Consider the following 23,667-nt stretch of genomic DNA (forward strand, 5'->3'; position numbering starts at 1 on the left):
TTTGACTCAAATGCAAAACCTCACAGCTACAGAAGGAAAAGCTTCGGCTCCTGCTCAGGCCAGGCGCTGACGTCCCTGGGACGGCCGCTTGGTGGCACCCGAGTCCTCTCGTTCCGTGAACACGGCAGGACCCAAACTATTCAGAAAGGCCGGCGGGGAAGTTCTGCCCGAGGGGCTCCACCATCCTGCCCTTGGCCGCAGGTCCCTAACCCCCAGGCTAGGCCTGACTCAGAGCTGTCTCCTCAGGAGCCACTGGGGACTGCCACGTGATGTCCACGGTGTCCACGTGATGTCCTCCGGTGATGTCCACGGCGTGTGCTTGGTGTCTGGTCTGCAAGGACGTGTCAGCCTCTGACATGGCCATCACCGTGACCATGACCGTCCTGGGTCCACCGAGCCCAGGCACGCGGAGTGACCCCCGTGTGTGAGCTACCGTGTGGAGCCCGCCTCAGATTCACAGCCCGTGCCCAGGTGCTTGCCGTCCTGCCCAGCACGCCTGGCCCCTCCCCAGGCCCATTCCCACACACAGACACGGGTGACGGGGGGACCCCTCCCAGGGCTGTCACCTGAGATCCCAGATTCCACGCTGGATGCTGCGGGGACACTCCCTTGGTGAAGGCCCTAGTGACCTCTCCATGGCTGGGAGCTGGTCTCCTCGTGTCCATGGGTGAGGAGGACCCCAGACAGGCAGGGCTGGACAGCACCTCACCCCCAGATTACGATGGTCACAGCAGCAAGTCTATCTGACAGTCCCTGGGGCTCTCAGGGCAGAGTCCCAGCAGGCCCAGGGCTCCCGCAGACACTCCAGTCTTGACCTCTGATGTCAATGACTTGTATGCTCCTTGGGGTAGGGGCACGACAGGGGGAGATGGAAGAAGAAAACCCCTCCCCCCTGCCCCTCTGTGCTCTGCCCTGGCTGTTCCAGCAGGGACGTCTTCTCAAGTCCACCTTGTAAAAGTTTCTTGACTTTTTTGGAAACGATCTGGGGCTTGGACACTGCTCCCTAGGACACAGCCAGTTCCTGACACCCACCTGAGCACTCTCCACAGCCCGCATCCAGGCACCTGTGACCTCGGCCCTCCAGGCTGGCTGGCTGCCCGGCTGCTGCTCCGAGCCTGACCTCCCCGACGTGGCCTCGTCTCCCCATCCCCGCCAGCCTGGCCTCGGGGACAGTGGGTGACCCTGACAGACTCACAGCCCACGAGCCAAAGTGTCACCCCAATCACACCCTTCCACTGGCTACCGTCGCACAGAGGGAACCACAGTCTGTACGTGACACAGGAGCTCCCAGGACCTGGCCTCGTGACCTTGTGGAGCGTCCTCACCTTCCCACATGCCCTGTCCCCTGCCTGCTTCAGGGCTCTGGCTCACGTTGTTCACCTTCCAGAGCACTGTTCCCTCCTCCCTTCACCCAGCCCCTCCCCCAGCACACAGCTCAGCACACAGCTCAACCGTCACCCCTCCTGAGAGGTGAGCACAATGTGACCCCGGGCGGGCTACACGTTCCAGAAGACTCTATTCACCTCATGGTCACCAGCTACCTGTGCCTGTGGACGCCTGGCACGCAGCAGAGGCCCGCTCAGGACAGGCTGGGGTCTGCTGCTGTGCAGGGTCTTCATGTCAGGGCCTCTGGACCATTCTCCCATTTCTCCTGCCTAGGAAGAGGGGACAGACACAGCAGAATGTCCCAGGACCCCTGATGGGGAGCCAAGGTCCCCTGGTACCAGGATGGGGGCTTCCTCGCTGGGCTGATTCATCAGATCCTCAGACATGCCACCCCAGGACATTGTCTTGTGCCCAAGGGCCCACCTCTGCAGTGTCCTGACCTCCCTCCCCATCCCCCATGGCTGCCCTGACTTCCCTGCCCCTCCCCCTCCCCCAGTGGCTGATCTGACTTCCCTGCCCCTCCCCATGCTGTAGACCCACATTGTGTCTGCTCCAGGCTCTGGTCTGCGCCCTGGTCACCTGTGCAGCTCAGAGGCCCCCCAGAGAGGGTGGTGAGCAGCAGGGTGCTGTCGTCGGTCTGAGTGGCCATGAGTTGTAGAGGGTATGAGAGATGCTTGAGGTAAATACAAACCAACAACACAGGCCCTGGTTTCTTGCCGAGGTGCTGAGCATTGTGAGGGTTCTGTGCCTTCCAGGCCCCCCAGAACCCCCCCAGCACACATCCCAGGACAATGGAAGGGGAGGAGGGAGGAGGCTGGTCCTGGCCTTCCTGGCTCAGGGAGGATGGATGTCCTGGGAGGACAGGCCAGGAGGAGGGAGGGAGCCCCTGGGGCTGAAGTGACTCCTCCATGACAGCCTCAACCTGCAATGTGGCTGAACCACCCTGATGGCAGCCACTCTGCAGGCCAAGGGACACCCTTCACATCCTTCAGATACAGGGCAGGTGTCAGGGAGGCTCCGCCATTCCTGTGGGAGTGATTCTGAAGGCCGAGGAGGCTGGGCGGGATGGCTGGGCCAGCCAGGGCGGCTCTTCAGACCAGTGGCTCTGGAGGACGGAGGACGCATCCCAAGGAGGGACGCTGGCTGCCCAGCCTCCCCAGCCTCTGGGCCCCACGGTCATGGCCACGCTGCGAGGGCCACTCCTGCTGCTGACCCTTGGCCTGGGTCTGGCCAGTGCTCAGAAGGCTCTGGAAGAGGTGCCGGTAGAGCAGGGGTTTCAGGCCCAGAAGGTAAGGGAGTAGGGTCAGGTCCCTGGAGAAGCCCTAGGGAGGGTGTGGGTGCCTGGTGCTGTGCCGTGGCAGTGCCCCGGGAGCAGGACCCGAGGAGAGAGGCTGGACAGGTGGGCGAGGCACAGGCTTGGAGGCAGTCAGCTGCCCCTCCAGCCACAGGCATGGCCCAGGTAGGAGTAGGGGTCTTCGTCCGCCCACAGTGCCCACCACTGGACCTGCTGAGCAGGGGTGTGAACAGCACTGGGGCAGGAAGGGGCCAGAGTCGATGCACCCATCTGAACCCCTGCCCGTCTCCATCTCTGGCTGGAGCCGGCCAGAGAAGCCATCCAGGACAGGGTCCCTGGGCATCCCTTGCCCCTCCCCAGACCCGGCCAGGGCGTCTGGAGCCCAACGGGACAGCGCTTGGACCAGACACAGGAGCTGAAAGAAGAGGAGCAACAAGAAGAGGCGGGGGAGACAGGACAGCCTGACACAGAAGGACATTCACAACCAGGAACCGGACACCTGTCTCCCACCCCGCCCTCCACCGAGGGCACCCCTCTAGCCCCTGACCTCCCCTGGCAGCTCAGTGCCTGCAGTGCTGGGGCCTGAGAGCCAACCCCAGAGGCTCGGGTGCCTTGCAGCCAGGGACCCTGCACCACCTGCGTACCTCACACCTGCAGGTGGAGGGCCGCTGGCTGACCATCCAGCTGGCTGCCAGCCGCGCCCACCTGGTCTCCCCAACCGATCCCCTGAGGCTCGGCCTCCACTCCATCTGGACCCGGGATGAGGACGTGGAATTCGTCTTGTTCTGGACGTAAGCATGCCCCTGCAGCTCTTCTCAGGGGGCTCCCTCTCAGGGGCCTCCCAAGGGACAGTGACCAGTGCTTAGAACCAGAGGGACATGTGGCATGGAGCTGCAGGCTCCAGACCCTCCCAAGAGGAACAAAGTTTCATGTCAGAAGCCCTAAAGCTTTAGGACAAGGAGCAGGGGGGAAACACACAGCCTGATCCTTCCTGTCCCCGGGGATGGGGCATAAAGACTTGGCCTACGTGTGGAGCCCAGGTGACCCGAGACAGCCTGGACCAAGTCCCCCCACCCCCCTACCCCCCCCGCCAGAGACCTGAACCTCCAAGCCAAGGACAGGGAGTTTGGCAGCTCCAGGAACAGGAAGCCCCTGCTTCCTTACTCCTGCCCTCTGGCCCTGTGTCAGCCCCTCAAGAGCCCACCCCCTCCCCCAGCTGGATGGCCCTGGAAGCCAAGGGAGCCAGGAGACTCAGAGAGGCAGGAGGGACATCAGCCAGAGTTCCTTCAATGTCCCACTGGGGCAGAGCCTGAGCTGGCACCCCAGGGGGCCGAGAGACAGGAACAGGCTGGGACTTCCTATGCCCCCTCCTCTTTGCGCAGAGGAGACGGGGTGTGCAAAGGAGTGAACGTCACCGTCCACCCAACTGGGCTCCAAGGCCAGTTCCAAGGCTCCTGTGAGTAGCCCAGAGCCCCCTGGTCTGGGTGCTGTGCTGGGTATGGGGGGTGCAGGGGACGCTCGATGCCCTGATCCAGGGGGGTGGAGGAAGTGCGATGCTGGCGGGAGACATCCTCCTGGTGCCCTGCGCTGTCCAGGGGGGTGTCCAGGGCGGCGGTGGAGGAGAGAGTTATCTCCGGTCACCCGGCTGGGGTCTCCCACAGTGGAGGGAGGCAGCAGCATGCACGTCCACTTCGTCAGCACAGACTACAGCAATCTCATTCTCTACATCCGCCTGGAGGATGACGAAGAGACCACCAGCTTGTGGGCCCTGCTGGGTAGGAAGTGGGTCTCTGCGAGGCTGCGTGGGGTGGCTGCCCAGACCTGAGCATAGAGCCTGCCGCTCCGGGGGTGCAGGGCCTGCCTGGACTGGACGGCTCTGAGCTGCACCCAACGGACACTTCCTCCCTGGCGCCCCTTGGGTTGGGCATCCCTGCACCTGCCCGCTCGCTGCCACGGGAATTCATTCAATGGATCGGCAGCACGAGCCCGGATGTCCTGGGGGAGGGACAGTCCACTAGAGCAGAACCACTCCCATCTTAGTGGAAGAGATAAACAATGAATCTAAAAGCAACTGAGTCCCATCAGACTTCAGAAAGTGGAAGAGCCACGTGGAGAAGATGGGGGGTCACGAAGGAGGAGGGTGGGCAGGGCCAGGGGGTTGGGGGGACACTTTGTCCTGAAGGTACATGGAGGTGGGGGCCAGGGCTGGGTCAGCGGGGAGGGGGCGGCCGGTCCTGCAGGCAGCAGGCTGTTGTGTGAAGGGAGGCCCCAGATGTGCAGTGCCCCATTGGGGAGCACTGCATATCCTCTGACAACAGTGGACCTGCTCTCAGGGGAGACAAGGAGGGAGGGGGACTGGGCTGAGGCCCCGGCAGCCAGCCAGTCAGTGGCAGGGCTCAGGCTGGCAGGACGGGACACTCGGAGAACAGATAGGGCGTCTGGGCTCTGGCGCCCTCATCCCCCACCCTGTGGTTTCAGCCAGAAGAGTGCCCGGAGACCCCGCGTGGCTGAGGAAGTACCTTGAGTATGTCGCCAAGTTCCAGCTGCAGCAAGCCCTAGTCTTCAACCTCGATGGTGAGCACGGCCCCCCAGACACGTGTCCCCTGCCCCACCCCACTCAGCACCCAGGCCGCTGCGCTGGCGCCGTGCCTGCTGGATGGCACAAAGCCCCTGAAACGTGGCGAGCTGGGCATGGCCTTGGTTTCCATTCTGCGGATTCGGACTCTGAGTCAGAGAGGCTCCTGCTGTGGAGCCCCTGGTCCCCGCGCCCCCTCCCCGGGCACCATCAGTCCACGAACACACGCAGGGCTGTGGGTGGGAGCGCATCGAACAAAGGGACACCTTCTCCAGCTCTGTGCCCGTTCCACGGGGACCTTGTCGTCCCCTCACTGATTTGCTCAGACCAGGGCTGCATGCCAGAAAGAGAGCCCGGAGCAGGGGGAGCGTGGCCGAGCTGTGGGGTTGTGCCCATCTGTGGGTGCTGGGCAGATGAAGGTGACCCCCAGGGGGGACGAGGGCTAAGCCCTGAGTTTGCTTGGTTGCAAAGTGAAAGGGCAAAGCTCCATCTCCACGTCTTCCTCCACAGCTCGGTGCCCCCCCGGCCAGAGCCTAGGTCACAGCTGAGGAGCCCTCCTGCCTGGCCCTCCTCCTGCCCACTGCCCTCCCTCTCCCGCTGCCTCCCACCCTCCGGACTGGCTTCCCAGGCCTCCCAAGCCCCCTCCCCACCCCAGCCTGAGCCCGGCCCCCTCCTCAGCCCCCTCCTGGCCTCTCCCAGCCAGGCTCAGGGGCATGACAACGCTGAGCGGCCAGGAGGGGACCGGCAGCTCTCCCTTCCCCCCGCCCCGAGTCCTGGGCCGCAGTGAACACAGCACTGGAGTCCTCCAGGGACACAACCCTGGTAGGGGCCGCCTGGAGCTCCTGTGACCTGCTTGCACCCAGCTCCTGCCCAGGGACAACTCAGAGAGGCACGCTGGGCCCGTCCCCACCCAGGTCAGAGAGCGCGGAGCAAGCCCAGGTCCTGCCCGTGCTCCCCAGAGGAGCCAGGTAAACACAGGCTCTTGCACTGGCACAACAGGTGAGCTGAGACAGGCCCCCACCCTGTCCTGGAAGTCAAGGGTGCCTGGGCGGTGTCTGGACGGAAGGCGCCCCCTCTGCCCGGGGAGCCAGGACCACCCACGGAAGGGCGGGCTCTCAGGAAACTGTGTCACGGGCCCCCATACTACCCACCTGGAAATGCCAGAGACAGGTATGACTGGATCCTACCCCAGGAACGCCCCGGGGCAGACAAGGTCTCCCAGAAGGCCATGCCTCAGCAAGGCAACACCCACCATAGCCAAGGGCGAGGTCAGCAGGACCTGGATAATCACTTGTGGGCCCCCTCCCGCCTCCCCTCTCCGGGCAGTTGTCCACCTGGTGCTCACTCAGACGCCAGAGACCAGCAGGTGCTCAAAGCACGATGCTTCCCTGTGAACCAGGAAACCCAAATCAAGAACTAGAATGAACCCGGTATGATGAGGAAGTGATGCTCAGACATTTAGCAAGAAATCAGCAGCATTTATATGGAGGAAAAAAAAAAAAAAACTTTTTTAAAATCCTTACTCCGGGACAGTGAAAAAAATGACTTAAATAAATGGATATGGGGTATTTCTACATCATCTTCAATATCATGAATATTTAATAATCCTCAAATTAGCCTGTCCATCCCAGCAGTTCAAACAATACCCCAGTGGAATCTTTACCCTGAACTGCAAACCTGAATCTAGCATCCACAGGGAAGAACAAAAGTTTTGAAATGCTTCATAGAGAAGTCACACAAGTACCATCCCGTCGTTAACAAGTGTGAACCGACAGCTATTACGATTGTGCGGAATTAGGGGCAGGAAGAAAGATCTATGAATAGAGTCATGAAATAATGCAGGAGGCAACTGGCCCATCACACAAGGCATTATTTATTCAATAAACAGTGTTGGGGGGAAATGGCCAAGAGATTTGGAGGAAAAAAATAAGTTTAGATATCTAACTCCTTGCATTGTCTTACGATGAATTCCTGTTTGATTCCTAATAAACACAAAACCTCAAAAGTTCTGCCCCTATCAATAATAACAACTCAGGGATGGGACCCTACCCTATGAATATAGGTGCATCACAAATACCCAAACCTGAAATTCAATATTGTCAAGAAGCTTGATAATCTCATCTCTGAAGATCTCCACTGGGGCTCATGAAAAGGGACCCAATGTGAGAAAAGTGAGCAGATGCTATTTTTACTTACCAGGTTGGCATGATTCAATTTTTTTTTTTTTTTTTTTTGCAACTCAGTTGGCACCTGCTGTATGGGGACCCGTGCTCTCGCTCAGAGGGGTGGAACTGGGGGGGCAGTTCTGGGGTGACCTGGCTTTTGTCTGGATAGCCTCATGATGCCCTGCTCAGCCCGAACTCCCATTCCGGGAAGGGATGGTCTGTGTTCCTTATGTCAGCTCGTCCCTGTGTATGTGTGTGTGTGAGTGTGTGTGTGTGTGTGTGTGTGCGCGCGCGCGCGCCCTGAGCTCCTGTTGTATAAGGTCACCAGTCTGCCCTGGGGAACTTGTGACCCACCTCGTGACCTCATTTACCTCAATGGTCTCTGTGAAGACCCCATGTCCACAAATCCCTCACAGGGACGCTGAGCCGTGCTCTCCTCCACACCTGCCACCTCCCACGGGGGCGGTTCCCCGTCCTGACCCCACATGACCCACCTCACCCATGTCCCACCCTTGCTGGCAAGCACTGGACTTGCAAAAGCAATGCCGTGGCCCATCTCCTGCACTGCCCTGTGCCACGGGCTGCTTCGGGACAAAACTCTTGATTTTAATAACTACTTCCTATCCCTCCCTGCACCCAGCAGAGTGCCTTGACCACACAGCTCAGTGCATACCTTCATTTTAACGAAAAAAACGTGCTATGGCTTAAAAAAAAATGAACCGGGCATCCCTGTTTGTAACCATAAAAGAAAGGCATGTCTCTGGAGGTTACCCATGTCCATCGCAGGGTATTATTTGTGGGGATTCAACAAAGCAATGCCCACCTCAGGTCTGGTGCCTATTACGTATTCTCCAATGAACCGATAAACATTTATTGTTTTCCCTTTATTTTAATCCTCTGTCCTTTTTGTATTTATATATTTTTTTTCTGGACTACAATCTTTCTCCATTAAAAAAAAAATCATTTCCTGCCTCCTAACCGATGTCCCGGCTCTACAATATATAGATCCCAACATCGCTGTGACCAAGCATTAAACAATCGCTTTTATTCTTTATCCTGTTCAGACCAAACTGGACAGTTCAAAACTGCAGGGAGAAACACGTCCCGCGGATGGATGGCTTGCACAACTCCACCTCTAAACCCACAAGAGACTCGGGGGGGGGGGGCCTGTGTACTCTAGAACCCATGGCTACGTGTGCAGGCACATGTGGGAGCACTGCGCTGCCTTGACCAACCAAATCTGTGCCGGGAGCTGCAACGCCGTGTCCCAGCTGTACTCTGGAGACAGCAGCTTGGTGGGCTTGTGGGTGAAAAAGTACTTGTTCAGGTATCTTTCGTAGGTGCTGTTCAGCCCATTTTCCTTGTCGTGAATCATCCCTTCCAGGTATTCTTGGATGAAGTCTAAAATCTCCAGAGGCGTGCCACCCACGACAGAGCCATCATAGTAGAAGTCCCCCTCTCCCAATAGGATGCACGCCGCTGATCTGAACCTCCTCTCATAAGGGAAGTCCTTTATGTCTTTGAAGTACCACCAGGCATGGAGCTGAGCCACAGACGTGCCCAGGGTCTCCACCCCAAAATCGTTCTGGAAGACCCTGTTGGCCGTCATGCTGAAAAGAAAGTCGACTTCGTCCTGAATGTGCCCTAGGATGTGCGAAGCCAAGTTCTTCATGTGCATGAGGTGAAAATCCTCCCGGCTGTCTTCTCTGATGGTGAATACCTGGAATGTCTGCAGAGGACCCGGCTCCAGGTTGGGCAGCCGACACATGGCATCCACCATGATGTAGAAGATGACTCTGTAGCCGGTCATGAAGTGCTTATTGGCCGACTGTATGAACAGCTCTAAGTACTGGTCTGCGATCCTGCAAGACACACACATGTACAGAGGAAGGTGCTCCCTAAGAGTTTCAAGGGAAAGAGACATGTCACCAGATGTGTCATCTAACTGACACGTCATGGATGCTACAGAGCCCCCAGTGGGTAAGGGTAGGCAGGTCGGGTCTGCAGGTCCAACTGCACTGGTTAGTGAGGAAGGGTGTGGTGAACCAGGGGGTCTGAGAAAAGCCTTTAAGGTTTTGGAACACCCACTGAAAAGAAAGAAAATGTGAGCTAGGGACGCCTGGGTGGTCCAGCAGTTGAGCATCTGCCTTAGGCTCAGGGCGTGATCCCAGGGTCCTGGGATCAAGTCCCACATCGGGCTCCCTGCAGGGAGCCTGCTTCTCCCTCTGCCTGTGTCTCTGCCTCTCTCTGTGTCTCTCATGAATGAATAAATAAAATCTAAAAAAAAAAAAAGAAAATGTGAGCTAAACAGTATCAGTAGAAACAGCCACATGACATGAATGACCCCGTGAAGCAAGGACAAAGCCACATCAGGGTGTTTCTGCGGGATGACGGCAAGATGCGATGGTTACAGGTCCCTGTGGGCAGCCTTCTGGAGGTGGAAGATTCGTATGTGCTCGTTTGCATTTACCTGCCAGTAGCAAGGACAACCAGGCCTATGGTGAGGTCCTGTCCTCTGTAGTACTCTTCCAGGACCCGTCTATTAAAGGTGCCTTCCCATATGACTGGAGCGAGCCAGTCCGTGGTCGTTACAACATCAGGGCGTTTTCTGTTGAACAAACAAGAAACCACTAAAGTGGGCTCCACCTTCACGACGACAGCAGCAGAGGCCGTCCGACAGACACCAGTGAACGCAGGCAGAGCACCTACCACGTGCCAGGCACTGTGCAGGTGATTTAAGCAGCTCATTTAATCCTTGCAAGACACGATGCAGTAAGTACTACTGCGATCCTTGTTCTTGGTGTGGGGAAACAGAGGCTCAGGTTGGTTGAGTAGGCTGCCTAAGGCCACAGAGCTAACATACATGGGTCAGTATGCAAGACCCAGCAACTGAAGGGATGCCTGGGTAACTCAGTGGCTGAGTGTCTGCCTTTGGCTCAGGTTGTGATCCCGGGGTCCTGAGATCGAGTCCTGCTTTGGGCTCCCCGCAGGGAGCCTGCTTCTCCCTCTGCCTGTGTCTCTGCCTCTCTCTCTCTCTGTATCTCTCATGAATAAATAAAACACTTTTTAAAAAGACCCAGCAACTGCTACTTTTGTCACCATGCTACCTGCCTTTCAGCCCAGGGGCCACATCCTCCGACCTCCGGCTCAGCTTAAATGGGAGCCCAGAATCAGGGTGTCCTGATACTGCCTGAGGCCAGTACTGCAGGCACAGTGCCTCTGCCTCCCCACATCTCCCTAAGTCCTTCAGTTTTCCTTCCTCCTCTCCACTAGCACCTCCCCCCAACCGCAGAAGATCTAGAAGATGCTTTTCTTTAAACCTCCCCTTGCCTTAGGTCCATCAGTACAATCCAGAAGGAAAAAAAAAAAGAAGATGAGTCCAAACAGGGACAGAGATATTAGATTTGGTTTCAATAATAGGGCTTAAAACATGCAAAGCTGGTTCAACATTTGACAATCGTTTGATACACCTACCATCCCAAGAAATTAAATAACAGTCAGGTGCCCGTTATCATTTGACACAGGAAAAAAAAAACATTATACGATGTCCAACAACCATTCATGAAGAAAAAAAGAGAGAACACTTCCAAAAAAATAGGAATAAAGGAGAATTACTTTAACTTGACAAAGGGCACCGTCAGTTTCTCTCTCTTTTTTTAAAGATTTTATTTATTTAGTTGAGAAAGAGAACACAAGCAGGGAGGAGGGGCAGAGGGAGAGGGAGAAGCAGACTTCCTGCTGAGCAGGGGGCCCAATGCAGGACTCAATCCCAGAACCCTGAGATTATGGCCTGAGCCTAAGGCAGATGCTTAACCAACTGTGCCACCCAGGCATCCCAATTTCTTTTCATGCCACAAGTTTATTCACCAACATATTGAGTATGTTGAATTCAAGAGTTTGATCCATTTTTCAAAGAGACTACACCTCTTAAAATGTTACTTTTCACATCTGTTTAATGGATTAATTAAACATCCTTATTTCTTTTTTTTAATTTTTATTTGTTTATGATAGTCACACAGAGAGAGAGAGAGAGAGAGAGAGAGGCAGAGACACAGGCAGAGGGAGAAGCAGGCTCCATGCACCGGGAGCCCGACGTGGGATTCGATCCCGGGTCTCCAGGATCGCGCCCTGGGCCAAAGGCAGGCGCCAAACTGCTGCGCCACCCAGGGATCCCCTAAACATCCTTATTTCTTAAGCAGTTGATGTCTTACTATAAAAAAAAAAGGTGCAAACAAATCCAGATCCAAAGTACAAAATCATCATAAGCAGTAACCACCTAAAAACGGGAACAAGGCAAGGAGGCCCATTCTCACCAACTCTTCTTCACCAGAATAGTGTGGATTCTAGCCATTGCAATAAGGCAAGAAGAAGAAATGAAGCCCCGGGGGACTGGAAAGGAGAAAATAACAATGACCCTGTTTGCAGATGACTTGTATATATATAAAATCCTACAAAAGGGATGCCTGGGTGGCTCAGCAGTTGAGCATCTGCCTTTGGGTCAGGGTGTGACCCCAGGGTTCTGGGATCGAGTCCCACATCAGGCAGGGAGCCTGATTCTCCCTCTGCCTGTGTCTCTGCCTCTCTCTGTGTCTCTCATGAATAAATAAATAAAATCTTTAAAAAAAAAAAAACTCTCTCTCTCTCTCTCTCATATAAATAAATAAAAATCTTAAAAAAAGAAAAAGAAAATAAAATGAAAACTCCAGCCCTGGGAGCCTCCCAGGGCAGCTCTAATGGGGTGATCAGAAAAAATCTATCGCTCCACACTGAGCACCATTATTTGTGTGAGAGCAGACATGTCTATTCTTACCTCGGATTGAACCAGTCTGAGAGCCGGAGTTCTACTTCATCCCTGGTGAAAAGGGAAAACTGAGTTATTGTGGGTCATCCATGTATCCAGCAAACATTTCCGGAGCCCCGTGGTGTGGCAGGGGCTGTCGGGCACTGGTTCAAAGCTGTCGGCGTACAGCCTGTGCACTGACCTCGAGAAGCCAAGGAGACAGCCCTCCGGGGTCCCCAGAGTAGGGGCTGCCAGCTGGGTAAGTGGTAGGATCAACCCCATTTGGGGGTCTGGGGAGCCTCATAGTTTGGTGCCGAGTGATGGCCAGAGTGGGGACGGCAATAAAGGGCTTGTGGGCATGCCACTGGGAGGATTTACCAAACCCACAGTAGCACCAGCTTAGAGGCTGTGAATGGAGATGGCACAGGTTCACCCCCTCGTTCACCACCAGAGTGGCTTTGCTGCATTTAAGGTAAACAGGTTGGAGAAAGAGCCGACATTATGTCTTTAACCTTCATCTAAACACAGGATTTACCTAGTTTTGTTGTGCTTTAACGAGATTGGGCAGTTTGCCTCCATAACACTGGGGCGTGCTGTTGGTAAGGGAAAAATGGTGGGAGAACACCCTGATTTCGTTATCAGATTCCCCAGGGCTAGACTGTCGAACTCGGGGCTGCCCATGCAAACTTCACTAAAATCACAAAGCAATGAATGGGGGACGTACTAAAAACTAGCCTTTCTTTCATTCATTTATTTTTAAGTGAGCTCTGCACCCAATGTGGGGCATGAACTCACACCCCTGAGATCAAGACCTGAGTTGAGATTGGAAGTCAGATGCTCAACAAGCTGAACCACCCAAGCGCCCCCCAAAAGTGGCCTTTCTTTTAGAATATTGGGGTCACGGATCCCTGGGGTCCCACGGAGTGACAGAGGCATGGAAAACACAGCTGGTTGAAGAGGGGATCCTGACCTAAAGAAACCAACACCCTGGAGGAAGGCGCTCAGCCTGCAGCAGAGTTGGCCTCGTCCTGGGCAAGCGCGTGAGGGGCCCAGCCTGCGGGATGCAGGGCTGTTGTTACCTGGGGGGGGGCCAGGGGAGCCCGGCTCCACACCACACGCCTACCCTGTCCCCACATGGTGGGCTCACACACGCAGCTGTGTGCAGTGCAGGCCAACATTAGGGACTCCACGAAGCCCATCCACCACCTGCTGTCCCCAGAGACGCATGCCGGCACACGGACATGGGGTCCCCCCTGGATTCCCCATGGGCTCCGGGAGACAATGATGCCTGCTGTGCGGTGCTGCTCTCTCGTGTCCTGTCTGTCCCTTGAACATCACCACCATCCTTGGACCTACCACAAGTGCATACTCGTGGGCAGAGCAGTCCCCAGCTGAGAGGCAAGGGCCCACCTGGCTCCTGCCAGCTTTGCTCCCAGTCTGTCGGGTCTTCGTACAGCAGCGTTTCCTGCCAACACAGATGCCCCGTGTGTAGGGAGTTTTGCCAGGCAAAATTCAGGACTCCCACTGGTCTGCTCACTTGGTGATGTGCATCTAAATTGCCTCCGTGCCCTCACGGCTCGATCGCTCACCTCAATTCAGGGCTCAATCACTCACCTTTGTTCAAGCCAGAATGCTCTCCCCTTGTCTGGATGCGCCACACTTTATCCCATTCCCCGTGGCAGGGCACTGGGTCGCTTCCACTTCTTGGCAATTGTGTGCAAAGCTGCTGTGAACGCCTGGTGTGGGTTGTTCATGGAGGTCCGTTTGCAGGCCACGTGGACAAACAGGAGCACGATGCCAGGTAAACGGAAAGGCTGTATTTAGTTCCCCAAGAAGCCGCCAAGATGTCTTCAAAGGCCTGGCCCCATGTTGCGTGGCCCTAGCCATGAACGAGGGTCCCGCTGTCCATGTCGCTGCCGGCACACAGCGGTCATCAGCACGCCAGATTCTCCAGGGTTCATGGTGGCATCACGTTGTCTTGATGGGCAATTATCCCATGGCAAATGATTTTGAGCATCTTTTCACGTGCCTGTCCCCGCTCTGCGTGTCGTCTTTGGTGCATCTTCTCGGTGTGCTCTGATTTTGCCTGCTTTTTAAGGAGGCTGTGTCTTTCCTGTCAAGCTGGAAGCGTTCTTTCCATTTTCTGGATTCAAGCTTTTTATCAGATGTGTTTTCATGAAGGCTTCATCTCTAAAGACGTTCTTCCTGACGGTATGGCTGCGTTCTACTCAGTCTCTGCGGAGACAGCCCTGCTGGTGAGGAGGTGGTGAGAAGAGGGACTTCTCTATAGGAGAGAGCTTTCTCGCGGGTCACTAGCAGGTGTGTCCTGCGTGTCCAGAAGAGCAACCTCGGGCTATCCCTCCCCTTGCTTCGCGTTTCCTTCAAGTCTTTGCTATGTAGATTCCGACGTTGCTCACTGTGCCCTGTAATGTGCCCGCTGCCTACCTCCTCATCTAGAGCAGAAAAGCTCCCCACCAGCAGATGCTTTGGGCGATGGCCGCCCACCCACCCCACCCCGCCCCAGGAGTAACTGTTCCCCATCCACGCATGACAGAATTAACATCTGCACACTTTGCTCCATCCCATGGAGAGAAGGGAAGATCTGGTCACGTCCGAGCATTACTAATGTCTGCACCAAACTCAGCCCCTGATGCCCTCTCTGCCAACTTCATGGGTCCCGGCTCACCCATATCTCACGTTTACCTGAAGTGATACTTGATGAACAGGAAGTATAAAACACATGAGATCAGTAACAGCATCTTTCTCTTGGAATGCATCTCCTCCTGGAGGGACAAGGAGAGAGAAGGAGATCTTTAATAACACACAGTCATACCCCTGCCACTTTCTAGGCCTGGATTCACAGCATCTCATTTGGGGCCTCAAGATGCCAACTGAAGCTCCTGCTTCTAGAAGGAGGAGGCTGGCCTGGAGGGTTGGGGGGAGCTCTGTTCTACTGGTGCTCCTCAGGGCGCCGAGCTCCCCTCTCCCCTGCCCTGGGCACTGAGCGTGCACATCCTCTGGCCCTCCTGCTACAGCACGTGCACCTCCACCCGGACGGTATAGGAGAGACGCATCAAATGCCCCCACAACCCCGCTGTAAAGACAAAGCTGTGACACCCAGCTGTGATGATGATGAGGAGGAGTCCTTCTTGGCCTCGGAGGCATGACATGCCCCCCAAAGTAGACTCTGTTCTTTTTCCTCACCTGGATAGTAAGATGGCTTGTTGGTCCCAAGGGTATGGTGGTTTAAACCAAAACTATGAGCTCCCTCCAAGGTTGATGCTCACGAACAGGGATTAAAACCTAAATCACAGGCATTCAGGTCTAACGTGGGACTCTGGGCTCCGGTCACACCCCAGAGCTTACTTGGGGTTTCTATGCACAAGCCTGTAGGGTCATGTGTTGGAGCAGAGGGGGGCTCTCTGATGCTTCCTTTCTGAGCACTCGGCTAACGGGCACGAGGCTTCCCAGCACACTGACCAGCTCCGCAGCTGTCTGCCGTGTGTGCCTGTCGAGCACACAGCAATGTGGCTGCTCTGGCTTGAGGTGCCCGGTGAGGGCCCAGAACACGCTGGGTTTTGGAGGCAGATGTCAGATAAAAGAGAAGAATCAACATGGCTCGCTAATCATCTTATATTGATAAAATACTGAAATTCAAATAGCCTGGATCTCTTGAGCTAAACACAAATACATTGTAAAAATCGATTCAGTTGTTTCTTTGACCTTTGATAATATGGCCACCAGGACACCGGCATCGCAAATGCAGCCCCTGTTGTCCTCGTACTGGATGGGCGGCGTCCACCAGCACTGCACAGGCACAGCGTCCAGGCCCCATGACAGGCGACAGGCCCCCTCTTTAACCAATCCAAGGACATTAGAAACGCCACGTGGATGGGGCAGGAGGTCCCTCCCAAGGTGCGCCCCAGCAACGTCGTCCCCGTACCGCTCACACTGGCCCACCCCCTCCCGAAGGGTGGTCCCTTTACCTGGCTGGGAGCGCTGTGAGAGACAAGGGGGTTATTGCCCAAGCATTCTGTCTCTGGGTCTCTGTAAAGCCACAGGCTGGACACTGTCCCCTGCTCTGAGGTGGTGACATCAGCAGGCCCTTTGATGATGCAGCTGGCAAAGTCCCAGTCACAATGATGCAGCTGCCGGCAGGGGCATCTTGGGGATGCTGGACGACAGGACTTTGTCCCATTTAAAAAGTAGAGGATGGGGCGCCCGGGGTGGGGCGGGGCTGAGTCCATGAAGTGTCCGACTCTTGGTTTCGGCTCAGGTCATGATCTCAGGGTTGTGGGATCAAGTCCCGCATCGGGCTCCTGTCAGGTTTAATCCAATCGGTAATGAAATGAAATAGAGAGGTCAGGCAAAAGTTGGTCAAAACAGGCTTTTAGGGATCCCTGGGTGGCGCAGCGGTTTGGCGCCTGCCTTTGGCCCAGGGCGCGATCCTGGAGACCCGGGATCGAATCCCACGTCGGGCTCCCGGTGCATGGAGCCTGCTTCTCCCTCTGCCTGTGTCTCTGCCTCTCTCTCTCTCTCTCTCTCTCTCTGTGTGACTATCATAAATAAATAAATAAATAAATAAATAAATAAATAAATAAATAAAACAGGCTTTTAATGGGACATGCTCTCCGGGTGAGGTTCCTCGGCCCCCAGGGGAGGGAAAGAATGGGGAAGTCGCAGGCCGGGGAAGTCATGCCCAGGGTAGTGCAAACAGGCTTTTGAAGGGGGGAGGGTTAAGGGGTTGTATGTCTGTCTGTACAGGACGGTAGGTATTAGGTATATTTCTGGTGAAATCAGCCTGGGGCAATAACTGCCCATGCCCTTATATGGGGTCTGGGTAAGTACGGTTCAGGTTTCCTGCATAGGTCCAGTCTCCCCCTGATGACGTGTCCTCGGGCGGTCTGCTGGTGGTGGGAAAGTTCCGAGGTGGGGGGTCCGCCACCATTTTGTTGGTGCCTCCCCATCCCCCTTGATCCCGCCGGCCCAACAGCTCCAGGCTAAGCGCAGAGTCTGCTCAAGATTCTCTCTCTGCCTCTCCCCCTGCTCATGTGCTCACTCACTCTCTAAATGAATACATAATTTTTTTTTTTAAGTAAAGGATATTTGGTAAATGCTCTTTGGCTCCTTGTCTCCTCTGTGGTTCCCTCCTCGTTTTCTAGGGACTGACCTTACTCACAGGGCAGTGTCTTCACCACGGCGTGTGTTCACACCTATGACAGAGACACTGCACACCAGCTTCTGTGTCCTCGTCCCACCGTGACAGCCACCTCCCTGCCCAAGAACGCATCCCCTTCATTGTCCTTCCAGTGCTTCTGCGGCACTCAGCTTGCTGACGGTGGACGCCACACGCGTTCCTGCCATCCGGCCCATCGGGTGCGCTCGGCACGGGGAAATCCTACTCATGTGCGATCCCACCATCGCCATTTGTGGCTGTAACACCCACCTTTCCGTACCCCTCCCCTTTGAAAGTAAGATCATTTTCCTTATCGAAAGTGTAGCATGTGCGCATGGTGTCTTGGCTACACGACAAACGCCACAGACAGAGACGTGCCCTCACTGCAGTGGGGGCAGAGTACATGCTTCCTCCTCCGTGCCAGCAGCAGTCACTGGCAGACTTGGGCTTGCAGGCACCTGGCCCTCACCTCTGTGCTCACATGGGGGCATCCCCCCACATGCCCCCACCTCCCCGTGGCAGCCCTGGGCTGCACACACCTGTCTCTGCCCACTTGGCCACCGGGAGGGTGTCTGTGCGCATGGGTAAGGCCCGTTCGCTGCAGGCCTGTGGTTATCAGAAGACCTCGGGTGGGCAGGAGTCGCGGGGGTGCTGTCCATCCCCCAGGAAGGACCTCCCCGCGAGTCACTGCCCAACGCCCGGCCTGGTGGAGAGTGAGCTGGGTGGGCTCAGTCCTCAAAGCCATCAAGGCCGCCCTTGCCCACGGATGCCTCCTTCTCTCCCCACAGCCTCCATGACCCCAGGGCTGCAGGGGGGCTCCTCCCCTGGAAAGGAATCCGCACATTCTGGGGTCTGGGGCCCCCCTTCAAGGGTGGGGTACAGGTGCCTGTAGCGAGTGTCGGAGGGAATGGAGGTCATAGGCCAGATGCACCTGCTTTCTGAGACCACGCCGTGGAAGCGAAGCCTCGGACAAGAAGTCCGCTGACCCTAGGGCCTGCAGAGCTCGCTTATTTTAGAGAAAATCCAGATTATGCTCCTCCAACGGCAGTCAGACTTACACCCTTTGAATTACTTTGTCCCCACTGAGCACCTGACGCAGGGAGACAGTTATTGCCTCAGGACTGAGCTGGTGAATCCGATCACAAAGGGGGCCTGGGAGCCCGATAACAAACAGAGAGGCAGGACAGGGGACGGGACAGGGACCGAGGTTTGGAGACGGATGGGGCTGCGCGAGGTACAGCCAGTGGTTCGCGGGGGCAGCGGGGGGCAGGCGGGCCCTGGTCACCCCCACGTACTGATGTCCAGTAGCTGCCACCCCCTCTCAAGGCTGCGTCTGGAGATTGGGTGCTTCACCATCATCACACACCCTGGAACATAGCAGGTACTCAACGTGATCACCACGAGCTGTGGTCGGGTCCTTTGGATGGGATTTGGCGCCCAATGTCCCAGTCAGTCCACCGGGGGCCCCCCTGCTGGCCCCCAAGCACCAGCCTGCCTGCCGCACGGAGACACGGGGCCTTTCCACTCTGCTCTGGACCCTGGCCCCCCTGCTGTGTGAACCCAGGTCTGTGCTCTCCAGGCCCCAAAACCCCAAATGTCTCTCTCATTCTGGCCCCACCGTCTGGGCTCCCCTCGCATCCCCTCCCCTGGGATTCATCACTTCCAGGGTTTCACTCCCAAGTCACAGCCACATGCTCAAGGCCAGGATGGCCCACACGGTTCCTTACATGTGGCGTCATGGGCCCTTCTGTGCCCTCGAACCCGGACACATAGGCCAAGCAGGGACAGTCCCTGTCGGCTGCCAGCTCCAGCAGCTGGAGAGGCAAGGGAGGCCCAGGGTCACCCGGGCTCCTGCAGCCAGCAGGCGCTCAGGCCCAGGGTCCCGCCAGCCACTCACCCAGCCTCATCTGACTTCCCTTTACCATCCTGACCCAGACGGACACTCTGTCCTAGCAGATGTCAGAGTCACCCCATCACTGGCTCCAGGACATCCGTAACCGGTGAGGGGGGTGGCAGCAGTGGTGGCCTTTGGCTGTGTTCCCAGCATGCAGAGGATGGGTGGGGAGGACAGGCAGTGCCCGGAGGCAGGAGGGCGGAAACTATAAGGCAGAAAGGGGTATAAAGGTGGTGGGCCGTGGCCGAGGCACCCACCAGTGGGCATGGCCCTGCTCCTGCTGAGCCTGGGGCTGAGCCTGGTCTCCACCCAGGAGCTCAACCCCCAAGCCATCGTGCGGAAAAACTATGACATGGCCAAGGTGGGCCCAGGGTCCAAGTCTTGGCCCTTCCCAGGGGCCAGGCTACAGAGCACCTGTCCGTCCTCCATCTGGGGTCGGGGACCTGGGAGAGGGCTTGCTTCTCCTTCCCCAGCTGTGATGGCTGTGGATATTTCTAGGAGGGCAGGGAGTTCCCCGGGAGAGCAGAGGGGTCCCCATGAGGGAAGAGGGGTCCCCGGGAGGGCAGGGAGGTCCCCAAGAGGGCAAGGAGGACCCTGGGAGGGCCAGGGGTTCCTGGGAGGGAAGGGGCGGTCCCTGGGAGGGCAGGGGAGCCCCTGGGAAGGCAGGGAGGACCCTGGGAGGGCAGAGAGGACTCTGGGAGGGCAGGAAGGGTAGGATGCTGGTTGGGAGCCACACACGCAGGCTCCCCATGCATCAGGGCCTTGTCCACAGGTGTCGGGGGTCTGGTACTCAGTGTCCATGGCCTCGGATGACATGAAGCGGATTGAGAAAGATGGGGACTTGAGGGTCTTCATACAGAATATCGAAAGCTTAGAAGACGGCAGTCTGAAGTTCAATTTCCAGTTCATGTGCGTGTCACCCATCTCAGCTGGAACGGGGGAGGACCGGTGTCCCTCCCACCCTCCCATGGGAAAGGCTGAACCGGGGGGTCAGCCTGGGGCTGAGGGAGGCTCGAGACCCTGGCTGGCTGCCCGGTGTCACAGCAGCCGGTTTCAGGGTGCTCGGGGAGTGCGTGAAGGTGGCCGTGGTCTGTGAGAAGACGGACAGGAACGGGGAGTACACCGTCAACTGTAAGTGCGTCTGGCAACAAGGGCTCCTGGTCCCCAGGGTGTCAGCCGCCTCCTGGCGAGCTGTGACCTAGGGGCTTTTATGGGGCCCCATGGCAGCCTGACCATGACATGAGGGCACCTGCCTGGCACGTGGCCCCGGGGAGGGCCCTGGTCAGGCCCCTGGCTCACGCCTGGCAGGTGCACTGGTTTGGGGTTCAGGGAAGGGTGGGCACCACCACCACCGCGATGCCCAGGGAAACTGCCTGAGCAGCACCCCTCCTCCTGCCGGGGCCACCAGCCCACCATCCACACCTACGGCGGCACGGCATACCTGGCACACATGCCAGGGGTGAGCTGGGGCTGCGCTGAGCTGCGTGTCCACACAGACGAGGGGGACAACAGGGTGCTCCTCTCGGAGACCGACTACAAACTGTACATCACCTTCCATCTCCGGAACATGAGGAATGGGACAGAGACCAACGTGCTGGCACTCTATGGTACCACCTCCTGACCCCTCCCACGTGCCTGGGGGCCCCTCCAAACTGGAGGGGGTCTGACCACCCTGAGGCTCTGATCCATGATCAGGTCACCTCTCATGGAGCATTGGGGACACAGGCCAGGCCTCTGAGCTGTGTGTGCACCCCCACCTTGCCCAGCCCCCGTCTCTGCTCAGGGCACCCCCCCCACCAGCCTCAGCCCTGCCTGGGTGCCCCTGAGGCCTCCTCCTCATGGCATCCCAGCAAGCAGTGAGGGACCCTAGCCCCTGCTGCTCTGTTCTCAGGACGGGTGCCAGACCTGAGTCCCAGCTTCCTGGAGAGGTTTGAGAAAGTCTGCAGAAAGTACGGGCTGGGTCCTCAGAACATCCTCAGCCTGAGCGACCAAAGTAGGTCCAGCACCATGGGAAGCAGCCAGGAGGTCTGGGGGAGCCCCCCTGGGCCGCGGAGCTGGGGAGGGAGCCCCCAGTGAGGCTCCATCTGCGAACCCACTCTGTTTTCCCAGACGACTGTTGCAAATACAAGAAGTAGAGGAGCCCACCCAGGCCTCCCGGTGCGTGAGCATCCTGTCTGGGCGGGGGGAGGGGGTAGCATGGGGTGCGGCAGGAGAAGCTGGGGTCAGGAATGGGGCTGCTTCCCCAGACCCAAGTATCAGGGGGCCGTATGGGGTGGTAGTGCCCGAGCACACATGGAGCGCACTCTGTGTCAGTGTCCTGGGGCCACCAGAGCAGATGGCGTGGGGTGGGGGGCTGCCTCTGCCTCCATGTCCACACGGCTTCCCCTCCAGGTCCGGGTCTCCTTCCCCTTCTAAGGACACTGGCCACTGAATTTAGGGCTTATGGGTAATCCCACACGATCTTGTTCCAAGATGCTCTCCTTAGTCAGATCTGCACAGACCCTTCCCTTTTTCCAAATAAGGTCACACCCTAGGTCCTGGACATGGGCGCAGGAACACGCACACACTTGGGTGGACCCTCTTCGACCCCTACTTTCCTCCTCTGAGCTGTTGTCCTTTCTCCGGGCCCAGCTACATCCAGGGAAGATGGCCCCCCACCCTCCCCAGGGACCAGCCCTCCAGAGTCGCCTCCTCTGAGGGACAGTCATCCCTTGGAGAAGACAACGGGCTCAGAGGCTGGGACACGGGCCCCTGATGCACCTCACACTTGTGCATACTTGGAGTTCCCACTAATTCTTGGTTAATCCATTCGTAGACTAGAAGCACTTGTCCCTTAGACATCCCTCCAAGAAATACGGAAACGAGCACCCCGACACCATCCGCACACATGCCCAGCAGCCCTGCTCACGGTTGCCCTCTGGAAACGGCCTGACGCCCCCGGCCCAGGCGCCTGGGGACCCGGCCCAGCATGAACGGGAATGGGCTGGGAGGTCTCCAGGCGGTGGTGTCAAGCGACAGCCACCAACCCCAGAAGGCCACACTTGACGATTTACGATTGGATCGGTTGAGTTGTCTGGAAAACCACAGAAACAGAGAACCACTGTGTGGGGTGGGGGTGGGGGTGGGGGTGTGGCTTGAAGGGATGCCCGGAGGGCTCCCTGAGCATTGGGCCGTGGTGGAGGCCATGGGAGCCTGCACACACCAGGAAAGCACAGAGCTGTGCACGTACACGCCTGCCCCTCAGGGCACGGCAACAAGGCCCATGACAGTGGGGTGGCGCCAGGGTCCGCGTCCGGGGGGATGGTAGGCAAGATGGTGGCATCAGGATGACCGGTGGGGGGCACCAGGCGGTGTCTTGACTCCGTCCCCACAGCTGCGTGTGAGTCTATAGTTCTCTCAAAATAAAAGGTTAAACAGAAGAAACATCTGTCCTTCTTTCCAAGTCATTTCCCAGAAAACGCTGGCAGGCCCCCCGATTGTCTCCCCATCCCCGGGCTCAGCCCAGGCCCCACCACCATCGCTGGCCCTCGCTTCCCGCATGGCTTCCCTCCACCTCCCCCACCCAACTCCCCACACGTACATGCTCCATCAATGCTTAGCAAGCAGCCAGGTGGCTCCGGGGTGGGCAGCTGGGTGGGGCGAGGAGGGGCTCCTCTGGTACCCCCAGGCTGAACCGCTGCTGTCCCTGAGCCCCCTCCATGAGTGAGCACAGCCTGAGATCTCTTCCCAGCCCACTGTCCCAGAAATCTCCAGGACCAACACAGGGCATGGACTGGCCAGCAGGATGGATTGAGGCCCAGCCGCACATCTCCAGGAGTCCCCACCCCCCAGCCCAAAGCCCCAGGGAGCTGCGGGGAGCAGTGTCTGCTCTTAACAGCTGAGCCGGGCTGCAGAGGACCAGGGTCTAAGGAGCTCCAGGCAGGAGATGGAGAGCTTTGTGCCCCTTCCGCAGGGGCAGAGCGGCTCCATCAGGATGGGCAGGGGGCTGGGCAGTGGCCAGCCTGGCCTCAGGCTCCTTGTCCAGAGCCTCAGTCCAAGCTGCTGGGCCGTGGCAAGGGACATGTGGGAAGCTTCCCACTCAGCGGGGCTCGCTGGTTCGGAAAGCTGGCATCTGGGGATCAGAACGGGGTTTCCCAGAAGGGATGGTCATGACGTGGTGGATGGCAGCGCTTGAACAGTCCCCAGCCCCCCGGCCTCCGAGCCGGGCTCTGGTGCTCAGCGCACTCCCGCAGCCCACCCAACCCCGGAGACCTCCAGGCGGACCGGGTGACAGATGCAGCAGCCCACGGTCTTGGGGTCAGGACAGAGCAGTGTTGGCGGGGCACGAGGGACATGCCAAGACACCATCACCGTGGCTGGCGTTGGGATGCTGAGGTCCCCTCTCAGTGAGCGATTAG

General features: G+C 57.6%; 4 protein-coding genes across 7 annotated transcripts in view; 2 read left to right on the forward strand and 2 right to left on the reverse strand.

Moving 5' to 3' along the window:
- Positions 1–23,667, reverse strand: part of RPL7A (ribosomal protein L7a) — a 199,057-nt gene that overhangs the window by 130,149 nt on the left and 45,241 nt on the right. The window lies entirely within an intron of this gene.
- Positions 2,265–8,720, forward strand: LOC144285767 (lipocalin 1-like). Its single transcript, XM_077851320.1, has 6 exons — positions 2,265–2,675; positions 3,338–3,471; positions 4,063–4,136; positions 4,342–4,455; positions 5,159–5,254; positions 5,766–8,720. Exons 1-6 carry the CDS (start codon positions 2,565–2,567, stop codon positions 5,801–5,803), a joined length of 567 nt encoding a protein of 188 aa, XP_077707446.1. The 5' UTR covers positions 2,265–2,564; the 3' UTR covers positions 5,804–8,720.
- GLT6D1 (glycosyltransferase 6 domain containing 1) lies at positions 8,286–23,166 on the reverse strand. 4 transcript variants are annotated; one of them, XM_077851319.1, is made up of 7 exons: positions 16,187–16,232; positions 14,904–14,983; positions 13,815–14,435; positions 13,557–13,665; positions 12,231–12,272; positions 9,891–10,028; positions 8,286–9,282 (listed from the first exon to the last, which is right to left on the reverse strand). In XM_077851319.1, the coding sequence occupies exons 4-7, from the start codon at positions 13,565–13,567 to the stop codon at positions 8,610–8,612; spliced, it is 864 nt and encodes a 287-aa protein (XP_077707445.1). In that variant the 5' UTR covers positions 13,568–13,665; positions 13,815–14,435; positions 14,904–14,983; positions 16,187–16,232; the 3' UTR covers positions 8,286–8,609. The 4 variants fall into 4 exon arrangements, with proteins under 4 accessions (XP_077707445.1, XP_077707444.1, XP_077707443.1 ...); XM_077851318.1 differs by having other exon boundaries at positions 13,815–14,449; positions 16,187–16,223; XM_077851317.1 differs by lacking the exons at positions 13,557–13,665; positions 13,815–14,435 and adding an exon at positions 22,851–23,166 and having other exon boundaries at positions 16,187–16,519.
- On the forward strand, positions 19,499–22,687 carry LCN9 (lipocalin 9). Its single transcript, XM_077851321.1, has 7 exons — positions 19,499–19,631; positions 20,043–20,179; positions 20,328–20,401; positions 20,767–20,877; positions 21,162–21,263; positions 21,380–21,427; positions 22,086–22,687. Exons 1-6 carry the CDS (start codon positions 19,536–19,538, stop codon positions 21,403–21,405), a joined length of 546 nt encoding a protein of 181 aa, XP_077707447.1. The 5' UTR covers positions 19,499–19,535; the 3' UTR covers positions 21,406–21,427; positions 22,086–22,687.

The sequence above is a fragment of the Canis aureus genome, chromosome 16, assembly GCF_053574225.1.
Source record: "Canis aureus isolate CA01 chromosome 16, VMU_Caureus_v.1.0, whole genome shotgun sequence".
NCBI classification, from domain to species: domain Eukaryota; kingdom Metazoa; phylum Chordata; class Mammalia; order Carnivora; family Canidae; genus Canis; species Canis aureus.